The 12358-nt window shown below is 66.7% G+C and overlaps 3 protein-coding genes across 3 annotated transcripts in view; 1 reads left to right on the top strand and 2 right to left on the bottom strand.

Annotated features, from left to right (window-relative positions):
* Positions 1–6329, bottom strand: part of EMIHUDRAFT_226764 (hypothetical protein) — a gene marked incomplete at both ends in the record, with an annotated part of 6715 nt that extends 386 nt beyond the window's left edge. The window contains 15 exons of the mRNA XM_005788543.1: positions 78–249; positions 326–474; positions 596–752; positions 850–901; positions 968–1713; positions 1762–2178; positions 3610–3660; positions 3729–3815; positions 3941–4066; positions 4171–4251; positions 4405–4749; positions 4861–5103; positions 5302–5813; positions 5887–6027; positions 6143–6329. Coding sequence (XP_005788600.1) covers positions 78–249; positions 326–474; positions 596–752; positions 850–901; positions 968–1713; positions 1762–2178; positions 3610–3660; positions 3729–3815; positions 3941–4066; positions 4171–4251; positions 4405–4749; positions 4861–5103; positions 5302–5813; positions 5887–6027; positions 6143–6329 — 3466 coding nt within the window. The remainder of the gene's footprint in view (positions 1–77; positions 250–325; positions 475–595; positions 753–849; positions 902–967; positions 1714–1761; positions 2179–3609; positions 3661–3728; positions 3816–3940; positions 4067–4170; positions 4252–4404; positions 4750–4860; positions 5104–5301; positions 5814–5886; positions 6028–6142) is intronic.
* Positions 6330–7160: 831 nt separating this feature from the next.
* EMIHUDRAFT_226763 (hypothetical protein) lies at positions 7161–7523 on the top strand (the record flags this gene model as incomplete). Its single annotated transcript, XM_005788542.1, has 1 exon — positions 7161–7523. The coding sequence occupies one exon, from the start codon at positions 7161–7163 to the stop codon at positions 7521–7523; it is 363 nt and encodes a 120-aa protein (XP_005788599.1).
* A 766-nt stretch (positions 7524–8289) lies between these two features.
* EMIHUDRAFT_455150 (hypothetical protein) lies at positions 8290–10619 on the bottom strand (the record flags this gene model as incomplete). Its single annotated transcript, XM_005788541.1, has 11 exons — positions 8290–8382; positions 8462–8581; positions 8655–8723; positions 8793–9107; positions 9206–9259; positions 9350–9496; positions 9599–9642; positions 9674–9830; positions 9943–10063; positions 10142–10212; positions 10299–10619. 11 exons carry the CDS (start codon positions 10617–10619, stop codon positions 8290–8292), a joined length of 1512 nt encoding a protein of 503 aa, XP_005788598.1.
* Positions 10620–12358: the final 1739 nt, after the last annotated feature.

The raw sequence follows: 12358 nt of genomic DNA, 5'->3' as shown, positions 1-12358 counted from the left end.
CCAATAGCTGTCCTCGTTGAGGTAGAGCAGCATGTGGGTCGCTGGCCCGGGCGCCTCGGCGGTGGAGATCGTGAGACCGGCAAAGGCGTCGGCAATCTCGTCAGCCAAGGCCTGTGCGCCCGCGTTGGCCGGCGAGGCCCAGAGGAGGGTTGCCTTGGCAAAGGCGAGCGACTGGCTCTCGGGCTCGCCCGGCACGCAGAGCGGGAGGGAGGTCCGGTCAAGGTAGTTGGGTGAGCTGAGGAGCACCGCCTGCGGTTCAAGGGTGCCGTGGCTAAGGTCTTGGGAGGGACGAGAGGACTGCGGCTGTGCCCCGCTGCGCCTCGACGATGGTCTTGAGCGAGACGCGCTGGAACTCCTCAATTCGCATGTAGATGGTGTGCGTCCAGCCCTTTTCAAAGATGTCCGGCTGCAGGTCCTCCGGGCATTCGCCGCGCAGCACCTGCAGCGTCCCGCCGCCCTTGGCCGGGTCCGCCTCTTGGACGAGGACGATCGGCTTGCTCTGCTCGAGCGACGAGCGGATCTCGCGGAGGCAGTTCTGGTGGCACGCAAGCAGGCGGGCGGTGAGCCGTGGGGAGTGTCGAGGGGCGCAGCAGACTCGGGTGCGTTGAGAGCCAGAGGATCCCGAGCGCGGGACACTCAGGGCGGCGAGAGCGCGCCTTGGAGCGGAAGTAGCCACACGAGAGGAAGAAGAGGATCATTTGCGAGCGTTGGATGTACTCCTCGAGCGCCCCAATATCCTTGAGATTATCTACCTGTGCGCAAACCGCGGTGCGTCAGAAGGGCTGTGTGTAGCTAAAGCAGCGCGGCTGAGCCTGTGCGCGCGTCGAGAAAGATCTTGAGGCCCGGCACCAGCAGCTGCAGCTCGCTCTTGATGTTTCCGACGGCGTCTTGACCGGTCGACCTGCATGGTCGGGGGTGGAGTTCGATGCGGCCTGGCTTGATCATCCTCACTAGCTGCGTGACGCACCAGATGTGCGAGAGGAACAAGTGCCATGTGATGCCGGTCCCGATGTCCAGCTCGGGGGGCTGCTTAGTCGAGGCGAGCTGGATCGTGGGGATCATGGCGACGCGGCGGGCGGCGACGACGGCGCCGATGAGGAAGAAGAGGAGCGTCACGGCGACGAGGACGAGCATCGAGTTGACGACGCCGTTCAGCTTGCCGAAGCCGAGGATGGCGGCGGCCTCCTCTGTGTCGGGGTGTCGCTCCTCAATGCCGAGGAAAATGGTGGTCCAGTTGGCGCCAAGGAAGAGGAGGAGGAGCACGAGGCTTGTGGCGACGGCTAGCACGTCGTCGCCGACCCGCTTGTACGGCCGCACGACGGCAAGTGCGACGGCGTAGCACGAGCAGACTAGGGTCGCCACCACGAGGCGAAGAAAGGCGTTCTCCTCCGGTATCAGCAACACAAAGCCCGTGAGCACGAGCTTGCGCGCCAGCTCGACCGCCTCCCACCAGAAATAGGTCGTCTCGTACTCCCGGTGGAGGAAGGCGGTGGCACGCGTCAGAGCATTCGGCGTCTTGGCCTGCAGCGGCTTGTAGCAGGCGGCGAGGAGCGACGTGAAGAGGACCAGCGAGCCGACGGGCCAGAGGACGATGAGACCGATGGCGACGTCGGTGATGGACTCGTGATCCTCGGTGCCGCACTCGATGCTCGCGTCCTGCCGCATGTAGGAGACCTGCTCCAGGGGCTCGTTCGGCGGAGAGACGGTGTAGGCCTATCAGTAGAACATCGCAAAGACTGAGGGGTGGGAGTTGTGAGCAACGGCAGTCATCAGCCGCGAGGGCGCCTGGCACGACCACGAGCGGAAGATGGAGGCGCTGATTGAGGGCACGAAGCAGAAGACGAGCACGAGGCCGGCCGGCGTGAGGTCGAGGAGGCCGAGGGCCGCCTCTGCGAACCACGATCTCTCGCGCGGTGGCGGTGCGGCACGCCAGTAGTGGAGCCGCAGCGCAATTCCCGTTCCCATTAGCAGTGCGATGAGGGCGACGGGCGAGAGAGCAATGGCGAGGAGTCGCATACCGTAGCCGAGGCACTGCTCCGGCAGGAAGACGCCTGACCAGTCGATGGACATCGCGTTGGCCAGCCGGTCGGTCCAGCCAGTGTACTCCTCCGGCAGCCGCGCGGAGTAGGTGGAGGACAAGACGGTGCAGATCTGATAGAAGCCGAAGAGGATCTTCAGCTTTGCCGTCAGCCCGACGCCAACGTACCAGTAGACGGCACGGTCTGCGAAGCGGAGCAGACGGCCGATGTAGGCCTTCTTCCGCCAGCCCGTCTCGCTGTAGGCCCACGCCGCGAGGCCGCACGCGGCGCAGAGGACGAAGACGATGCCGGCGATGAGTGCCGCCGACACGCCGCGCGGAGCGCACTCCTTACACTCGTCGCCGTCGGCGAGGTAGTGGTACTCCGCGGCGCAGAGCTCGCACTCGGGGCCGATGAAGCCGGGAGCGCAGTACGCGTCCGAGCCAACCTCCTCCATCCTCCGGCGGCGAGAATCGTCTACCGGCTCGCTGCCGGCGCATCGCTTCTTTCCGGCCTTGGCATCGCCGCCAAAGAGGCGGCACTCAGTCAACACGGCGCTGGAGAGGCTCGCGCGCCAGTAGCCGGTTGGGACGCCAAGGGCCTCGAGAGTGGTGTTGGGCGAGCTGCAGTCGGCGTTTGGCGGGCACGGCTTGCAGTAGTCGGTCGGGGAGGAATAGATCTCGGCCGGGTCGGCGCTCTTGAGCAGGTAGAAGTCCTTCTGGCAGACGGAGCAGGTGACGCTGCCGCGGCCACTACTAAGGGGGTGAGGGCAGCGCATGCACTCTCCCGAACCGGGGTTGGCGGCGTAGGTGCCTGCAGCGCAATCGCTGCAAAAGTCGCTGCCGGCGCCGGAAAAGCTGCCGGGCTCACAACGCTCGCACTTGGCGAGGCCAGGCGTGGCGGCGACGGTGCCGGGCTCACAGGGCGAGCACGTCTCGCTGCCCTCCGCCCCTGGTGCCGCGCTCGACATGCCGATGGGGCACAGCTCGCACGCCGCGCTCGAGCTGGAGCCTCTGTTCGGGTTGAAGCTGCCCGCGGGACAGGCCTGCCAGACAAGGCGAGAGGCGGCGCCCGCGTCCTCGCAGAAGCCGCCCTTTGGGCAGGCTTCGCAGACGGCGCTGCCCACGTCGCGGGAGAAGGAACCCGCAGCGCAAGGCAAGCACTCCTCCTGGCCGCTCTCTGGCTGGTACTGGCCGGGGCCGCAGAGGAAGCAGTCCGAAACGTTCGCCGCCCACCTGTTGGGCATGTGGGTGCCGGCGGGGCACTTCTGTGGGAGGACGGATCCCTCTGGGCAGAAATGCCCGAGCCAGCAGGGGCCGCTGCAATCGGAGGTGATGTGGTTCGACGCGCTCCCGTAGTGACCCTCGGCGCAAAGCCTGTTGCAGCCGGACAAGTCGCCGACGAGCTGGCCGACGTTCGGCATCCAAGAGCCGAGCGGGCAGTCCCACGTTAGAGGCGAGGCGGCGAGGATTGTGATGTTGCCTGGCGCAGAGTTGCCGAAGAAGGTCGTGTTGCGGAGGATCGAGTCGGAGGCAGCGATGCGGGAGGAGAAGAAGAGCGCAGCGGGGGTTTGGCTCGCGATGTTGTCGACAAACTGCGAGTTGGTGAGAGCTAGGCGCTCGATACTGAGGAGATAAAGAGCCTACACAAGAACACAGACTGGTCTCCCGTTTCGGTGTGTGCACCCTCCTTGGAGGGGGCGCGCGGCACCGCTTGATTGTCAGCCGCGCAACCGACAAAACTGGCACCCTCCAGCGAGACGTCACCGCTGCCGAGCACGTACATAGCTGCGCCGTCCTGCGCGAGGGCGGGCAGGCACAGGCGGGGAGGGCGTCAGCAAGCAAGAGAGGGCGGTGCCCGTTAGCGAGCCTTTCCCCACCCCCTGGCCTTGATGGCTTGCGGGCGTGCGTGGGTGGGCGCACATAGGAAGCCGTGCACTCGCTGAAGTTGGCACCATTCATGAAGACGTCGCCGCTGTTGACCACCTTCATAGCTCCGCCGGACTGCACGAGGGCGCCGTGCAAGCGGGGCGTCAGTGGGCGGACCCCCTGGCCCAGAACGGCCCGTTCTATTTCCCTTTCCCGGGCCGCCGAGTTTTCTCCCTTCCCCGGCATGAGTGTTTGTGTGGTGTAACACGGATGCTTTGGCGCACCTTGGCAGACGTGCACGAGCTGAAGCCGGCACTCTCCATCGAGACATCGCCACTGAGGTGCACAAACATAGCTCCGCCGTGCTGCGCGAGAGGGGGCAGCGGGGCGTCAGCGGGTGAGGGGCGGCCAAGCCAGCCACAGCGCGGCATGCGACTCAAGGGGCATCCATTCCTTCTCTCGTGGATGGCGAGGGCTAGCGAGGCCAAGCGGTGCGTGGGAGAGAGGGCCAGACGCACCAGGTCAGCCTCGCAGCCCGTGAAGGACACGTCCTTCATCGCGATGTCGCCAGCGTTACGCGCCTCCACCGCGCCACCATAAACGCCACGCCCGTCCACAAAGTGCAGCGCCTCCAGGTAGAGGCTGCAGCCTTGTTTGATATAAAACATGCGGGAGTTCTTCTTGCCGTCGAGCGTCGCGCCCTCCCCGCTGCTCCGGACCGAGAGGTGGATGTTGCCGTCACATTCGACGTCGCTCTTGAAGGCAAGGCTGGCGCCCGGCGGGACGTAGACGGTCGCGTTGCGGCCCTGGTCCACGGCTTCGTTGATCTCGTCCTGGATGTCTTGAGGCGTGTGGGCGACGGCCTCGCCGGGGAGGAGCGGAGGCAGCGGAGAGAGCGGCGGCGGCGGCAGCTGCGGCGGGAGCGGCGGTGGCGACGGCGGTGACGGCGGCGGGGAGGGCGGCGCAAACGGCACCACAAAGTACTTCCTCTCCTCAAGCCCAGCGGCAAAGGTCAGGCCCTCTTGCCCGAGGCCCGACCAGCTAGCGCCGTTCCAGCCGTCGCCGTACGAGTCGTACATGTGGAGCTCGCACTCGACGCCGGGCGAGAGGGAGACGCCGTACTCGGTCTGGAAAGGCTCTCCGCTAGCCTGGTCTGAGCCGGTGTAGGGCGCCGATGAGAGGACGACTTCGCCGCCGCACCAGAGGTCCCAGCTCGCCTCGCTAGGCCACGATCCCGGCGTCGTGGTGATGGTGTAGTATGCGAGCGGGTGCGAGGGCGGAGGTGAGGGCGGAGATGGCAGATATGGCGGAGCAGGAGGCAGCAGCGGGGGCGGAGCAGGAGGCAGCAACGGGGGCAGCAACGGTGGCGACCGTAGAGGAAAAGGGGGCGAAGGTGAGGTGCCAGCCCGAGCCACCGGGAGGAATGGAAGCAGCAGGAGCAAGGCCACCGAGCCGCGGCTCCCACTCCGCCGGAAACGGACCGAGGCCGCAGCGACCGCCTGGTCGTGGCGCGCGCCCGCCAGCACGCCGCGGAGGTCCCACACGAGATACGCCAGCGCAGCCGGTTTGAGGTCCCGCAGCCCGAGAGCCATCAGCGCAGCGCGCTGCGGCGACGAAAAGAGCGCGTCGACGGCAGCTTTCGCGACGAGAATGATGCTGTTGGAGACCTCGCTGGCGACGCTCACCTCGTTGGAAGGTGCAGGGACGGGATGGTTGCCGAGGAGCATGGTTTCGAGGCGATTTGAGAGCGCGATGGGCTCCAAGGCGAGCTGCGCCGAATTGGCGCGAGTCTGCCGCGCCGCAACTGCTGGCGCCTCAGCGGTGCGGGTCGAGGCGGACGCGCCCGGGTCCTTCTCCACCGACCCGAGGGCATCCATCCGCGGCGCTGCGCCGCGGGATCGAGAAGCTGCGCGCTCGTGCTCGCCGGCTGGCCGGTCGGCAGGGCGCTTCAGGAGGGCGTTCGTGAGCGGCGACGACGCGGCATCAGGGCGAGCGCGCACCCCGGCTGCGGGTGGACGCAGCCGACCAGCCGTGCCATCCGACGGCACTGCCGGCGCGCCAGGCGCGCTGCTGTCCGCCATCGCCGCCGGCGGGGGCAGCAGATCGGCGAAAGATGGGCAATGCCGGTGGAAAGCCGGCGCCTACTCGAGTACCGTCGCGTACTTATTTTAAGACGAGGTAAACAGCAATAGATCCTCGTGCAGTGCCGGATCAGTTCCTGGAGCCAGGGGGACCGATTCGCGCTTGCCAAGGGACCAATTGCTGGAAGCCCGCGCAGCCTGCGCTCCGGCCGGCAGAGGGCTTGCGACCCGTGGCAGGGTGACAGCCCGCCGGTGGGCGAGCCAAACTCTGGCGGAGGCAGCCCGCTCAGCCCCAGGCGCCCCTCGAACCGGAGGGTGGTCTGCCGCCGCTGCGCGTTGGGCGCGCCGAGGGCGGGAGACATCAGCTTCGCGCCACAGGTGACCTGGGGGACCGATTCTCAGCAAGTTGGCAGGACGGGCACTGTGAAGGATCGATTGCTGTACAACGAGGGACCAATTCCGTGAGGGCTGGGTATCGATTAGGCCGCTTGAGGGCCGGATCTATTGCTGTTTACCTCGTCTTAAAATAAGTACCCGACGGTATGGGTGCGAACGGAGTTCTCTGGGTAAACTTCAGCTGTGAACTTCCCAGTTGTTTGCTCTTGCTTGCGCGTCTTGCGTGCACGCCCAAGCTCGAGCGGCATCACGCAGAGCGAGCTCTGCGCAGGTCCCGCGACCTCTCGGGCAGGAGCCCACCTCTCCTTCCCTCCGTGCGCCCAACGATATGGGCAAATCCGCGCCGAAGCGCGCTTCCGACGCTGACCAAGACGAACGGCCCGCAGAGGCAAAGGATGGCTCTGGGCAGGAGCCCCCCCCCTCGGGGGCTGGCGGGGGCACCGACGGGGCCCCAGCCGCGCCTCCCGCTCCCGTGGACTCGGCCGAGGAGCTGCGAGTGCTTCCACGCAAGCGGCTCGAGCGGCTCGAGGCTCAAGCCGCACAGCCCGCCGCACAGCCCGACGGGGGAGACCCCCCACCGGGCGGCGGCGGTGGCGGCGGCGACGGCGGCGGAGCGGGCGGTACTCTCCCTTGGGTTGTCCAAAGTCTTTCTTTCTTTCTTTGCTCGAGTACTCCTCGCCGCCGCCAATTTGCCGCCTACGTTTCATCCGTTTGCACTGCAGACAACTGCATGGTTGCAGAATCGCCTCCCACGATCGACGCGTAATTTGCGATCGCCCTTTCACCTCCTCAGTCGTATGCTGCCATCCGTCGAGAACGTATACGCCTTTGGTTGCTTGTGCGCTGCCGTTATCCCTGTGCCTCGTCGTGAGGGCGATCGCCACTTTGCTGACCGCGGTGGCATGGGCCTCTACCTCGGACCTTCTGAAGTCAGCCCTGGACGCGTCGTGTATTTGTTTGCGTCCAAGGTCATCCAGGTCGTCGCCAAAATTCGCGTTTGGGAAGATCAGTTCCCTGGACTCAAGGGGCATCGATACTCTTGGTTTCCCAGCAGCGAATCGCTTCCGCCCGACAGCGGAATTGCCGAGTCTACCTCTGCTCCGCCCGTACGCGCCGGCCCCGCTGATGCCACATCGCCGAAGGACCCCAGGGCCGGATGAGCGCAATGTTCGTCCCTCCGACCGCCGGTGCTCGCCGTGACACCCCCGCTCAGCCTGCCCCGCCGTCTACGCCGCATGGCGCGCCGCGCCCAACACGCCTGCCGCCGCCAGTTCAGGAGGGGCTGAGGCGTCCACCATCGAGGTCCCCGCCGACGTGGGGCCTCGTAGCAAAGTTTGCTAGCGCTACGAAAGCATGGGAGGCGGTGGCGCCGATGTCGGCGGTTCGGGACAATCTTGACGTGGCGGTACTCGACGGCAAGCTGTACGCTGTGGGCGGATACAACGACGACGACGGCTCCCTCAGAGCTCGGTGGAGCGCGGTACGACCCGGCGCTGGATGCGTGGGAGGCGGTTGCGCCGATCACGGTGATGGGGACGGCGCGGGACTATCACGCCGTGGCGGTGCTCGCGGGCAAGCTGTATGCTGTGGGAGGCTCAGACTACGACGGCCGCCTCAGCTCGGTGGAGCGGTACGACCCGGCAGCAGGCGCGTGGGAGGCGCGGTGACTTCCGCGATGGCGGCGGCGCGGGTGGACGGTTTCGCTGGCTTCATGTAATCCTCGCCGTTGCACGAGGTGCGAGAGGTGGTTGTTTGGGTGGAAAGGAGAGGGGCTGGGAAGGGTTCACCGACCTTCACCCAAACGACATGCCAACAAAGAAGAGTACCAATGTTCTCTGTGACCGCCACCAAACCCTCGCGCCGCGCGCAGGCCGCCAGGCCACCTGAGGTCCTGAGCGGCAGGTCCGCGACGACCGACGTGTCGCCTCAAAACACGCGGAAGATCTGCCTCGTCAGGTAGCTCGAGTGCCACCCACCACGTGCGCGCGCTCGGAACGGCGCGGCAAGGGCGGCGAGGTCCTGTGAGGGCAGGAGGACACTGATGACGTACATGCCCCGAATGCACAAAAAGGAGAGGCGGCAGAGGCGGTGGGAGCACCTGGCTGGCGCCTGGCCGCGCAGCGGAGGCAGCGAGCTCACGGTCCCACTCCGCCCGCCATTCGAGCGGCAACGGGGCGGCAGCGGGGCACGGCGCGGTGCAGTGGGCCGTGTCGCCCGCCTGCGAGGCGGCGCGAGAGGGAAGGGGCGGGCGGCGCGTGACAAGAGCCTCGCGGGGGAACGGTGCAAGAGACGTGTGTCCTGTGTCGCATCTCGTTCGCTGCCACGAGCCCCGTCGGCGTCCAGCAGGTGCGCCAGCAAGCCTGTGCACATTTGGAGGGCGTGAAGAGGCCCTGCCCACCCCGTCGCCTCCCGCGGGTGCGCCCGCAGACCATGGGTGTGTGCAGGACGGAGGGCTTCTCGCGGTAGCCGGGCCGGACGGCGGGGTCGCGATAGGCCGGGTCGGTCGTCCACGTGCGCGAGCACTGGAAGCGCCGCTCGTCGGGGGCAAACTGCTCCCAGAGCGGCCAGCAGCCGCCGAGGTCAAACTCAGGCACGACGTCCCCCGAGCAGCCGACGCAGGAGGCGAGGGCGGAGCGGGCGCCGCGAAGCTTCCTCTCCTGCCGGACGGCGCGCGCCGAGAGCGCCTCGTTGGAGGCGGACAGCTTCTTGAGCCGGCGGCCGAGCTGGGCGGTGGAGAGGCGCGCCTTCCGACAGACCGCCGAGGTGAGCTGCGATGAGCCGTGAAGCCGCTGGGTGGCGGAGAGAAACGCGCCGCGAGCTGCTGCTTGAACCGGGCGCGGACGGCGAGGTAGACGCGCTCGTCGACCGACACGCGGCCACAGAGCCGCTCGAGGACCTGTGCGTGGCAGCCGGTGGGCGGGTCGTGGGCGCGTGGTGGGGGAGGTGGGGGGTGGGCGTCTCGTCGTGGCGCCTGCATGGCGCTCACGGCCTCGCACGCGGCGTGGTCGTACGGGACCGAGTTGCTGCTCGACACCACCGCGCCGCGCAGCAAGCAGCCGTACGTCGAGCACTCCATCCGCCGCCTCTGCCGGCCGGCCTGCTCGCGCGACGTGTTGAGCTTCCTCCCGACAAGCTGCAGCAAGTCGTGCGGCGGGCGCGCCACGAGCTTGACGCACCGCTGCGCCGACCAGCGCCGCCGCCGCTGCGCCGTCGCGGTCGCCGTCACGCGGTCCACCAGCTGCGCGCGGTACGCCAAGTGCGGCAGCCCGACCAGGTCGCCTGTGAGAGAGATCACGGACGTGTCGTGGACGCGCCCTCGGCGGGGGGCGCGCTGCCGCAGCGCCGCCGAGCAGCAGCACAAACTCGTCGAACATCTCCGTCACGCCGACGAGGTCGAAGAGGCGCCACATCCCCTCCGCCCCTGCGCAATACAGCAAGAACAGTGATCCAAACACGAACAGGAGCTCCTGTTGGTAAAACCCTCCGCGCCTGCGGCGTGCTCCTCGGAGAGGGGCGGCACGCGCGGCGCGTCGTGGCAGGTGAGGCCTGTCGACGGCGGGAGGGCGTGTGGAGACGCACTTCCCCGCTGGAGGCCGGCGCGCCCTGGCCGGGGTCGGAGCCGAGGGCCATGCGGGTGCCGCAGTCCGGTGCGGGCGGCCACACGCAGAGCGGCGACTTGGTGGTGACAAAGTGCGAGTGCCTATGCTCACAGGCGGGGCGGAGGTGGAGAGAGGCTGCAAACAGAGGCGGCGGCGTTGCGGTGACGGAGCGAGGATGCCACGAGAGCGACTGCAGCAGCGGCATCCGCAGCAGCGAGACGAGGTTGCAGCGACAGCCGGCGGCGCGGAGCTGTAGCGGAGGCGGGAGGTGAGTAACGCTCCGATCGTCGGGCTCCTCATCGCCGGAATCACTAGGATGTATCTCGCTGTCCGCACTAGGGTGTCTCTCGCCTGCTCCCGGATGAGCACGAGGTCGGGCATGGTGTAATAGAGCGTGTATGGAAAGGTGAGGTCGCCAGCCACGTGCAGCTCCACCGCCAGCCTCAGGCCTTGCAGCGTGCCGGATCGAAGCAGCGAGTGCAGCCGCTGGAGCACGAGCTGGAGCTGCAGCCGATTCTGCCGGCCGACAAAGCTGATGAGGTCGAAGAGACCAAGCTGCGCGTGCCGCTGGAAGAGGGCACGCAGCGTCGTGCCTGCAGTCTTTTCGACGTGGTGGAAGAAGACGACCGAGCAATTCGGCAGCGGCGCGCCGAGCATACTACACGCACCGGGTAGTATGTCCCGCCCAGACTTTCTTTTCCCATACGTGCCGTTTGTGAGGGTTCCGGCTCCTAGCCGGATAGGGGGTCTGCTCACTGGCTGGCCCCTCCCAGATAGCACTCCCTTTGTTCTCTTCTCATAAAATCGGAGGGTCGGCCCACGGGGGGACTTCGTGAACTGAAGCGACCCAACGAACGATTTTATTTAGAGAGAGAGAGAGTTGTTGTTGTTGTCGATTTTATGAGTGGCAACAAAGGGAGTGCCCAGATAGGTAGGTTGGTCTTGTTTCGCCCAAAAGGGCCCTGCAATAGGTAGCTACCCGCTATTTTCATCTTTTTTCGCTTCGCTGCGCGGCCTGGGGATAGGTAGGTAGGTAGGGCGTTTTGGCGCGAGTCAGTGGCGACAGACCCCCTATCCGGCTAGGAGCCGGAACCCAGTGTGCTGTGAGAGAGGCTTGTATTTTAATATTCGGCTGGGCATGGCGGCGTGGCGCGGAGGGAATCCGTTGACAGACAGTTTCAGCTTAGGCCGAAGTCCCAAATTGGAGTAGGGCTTCACCTCCACAGTGCGCGCGGTGTCGAGGCGCATGACTTGTCATCGCTTCTCTACCATCGATAGCCTGCCACCGCGCTCGTCGTCACGCTGATCTCGCTCGTGTCTCCTCACTAGCAGGGGACCCCCTCTACACAAAAGAAAAACGAGTGCCGCGCACGCTGTCGCTATTCGAGCACCTCAGCGGCACGCACTGGGACGGATGCAACTACGGCGGCTGGTTGGCCACGGGGCACGCATCCCTCAACACTCACGTCACGAACGTCGCACGCGCCTTCGGCGCCTCGGCAAAGGTCATGGAGGTGAGGCTCGGCTGCAGGGACCCGACGCGGGCGCACGATCCGGACACCAACCCGTACCAGCGGGGCGACGGCGTCTTCGGCAACTATGCAGAGTCGGCACGCGCCGTGGTGTACGACGGCACGTGCGTCACCGCGGTGCACCATGACAAGCTGCGCCCGCTGGCGAGCGGCAAGCGCCTAGCCACCGACTACGCCGAGGAGACGAAGCGGAAGGCCAAGGCAGCGGCGTGCGACGCCAAAAACTGCGACTTTATGACGTGGGCGGCGAGCACGCGCGGCGGCATCGGGCACGAGGCGGCGACGTGGTTCAACACCAACTTCGACATCAAGGCCGCTAAGGCGTCCTCCGACAGCGAACGATGGCGGGTCAGTGGCGAGCGCAAGCGCTTCCTGCAAGTGCACTCGGCCATCGTCGCGAGGCGCAACGCCGCCATCTTCGACTACAACGCGTGGCCAAAGATGGGCGGCGAGATGCCGCGGGCGCCCCGAGAGCAGTACGAGTAGGGACGGGCGAGGGAGGAGGGGCGCTAACCACGGGCGACTACAAGTCGAAGGTTCGAGGACGACTACTCACCGCCTGGGTCGTTTGGGGCGCGCGGCTCCGTCGAGGACCGGGCGCGCCCCTTACCCGGCGCGGCGTAGGTCCCACTCTGACGTATAGAGGGGAGGCACGGACACCAGCCCAATCCATCAATTCCACTCGTCTTCTGGTGCCTAGCCCCGTGCAGCGGCGGTCCGGCAGGCTGCCCCCAAGGCCCCCTGGGCCGCTGCGGGTTTTGGAGTTATGCTTTGGCACAGCTTCGGCGATGGCGGCCCCTCTCTGGGGCTTGCATAGGCGGGGAGTCTCCCCCGCTGGTCTCCTCATTCCCTTTTTCTTTTTCT

Source organism: Emiliania huxleyi (genome assembly GCF_000372725.1).
Source record: "Emiliania huxleyi CCMP1516 chromosome Unknown EMIHUscaffold_134, whole genome shotgun sequence".
NCBI classification, from domain to species: domain Eukaryota; phylum Haptophyta; order Isochrysidales; family Noelaerhabdaceae; genus Emiliania; species Emiliania huxleyi.
The sequence above is the reverse complement of the archived record's forward strand: the minus strand, read 5'-3'. Positions and strand labels throughout refer to the sequence as shown.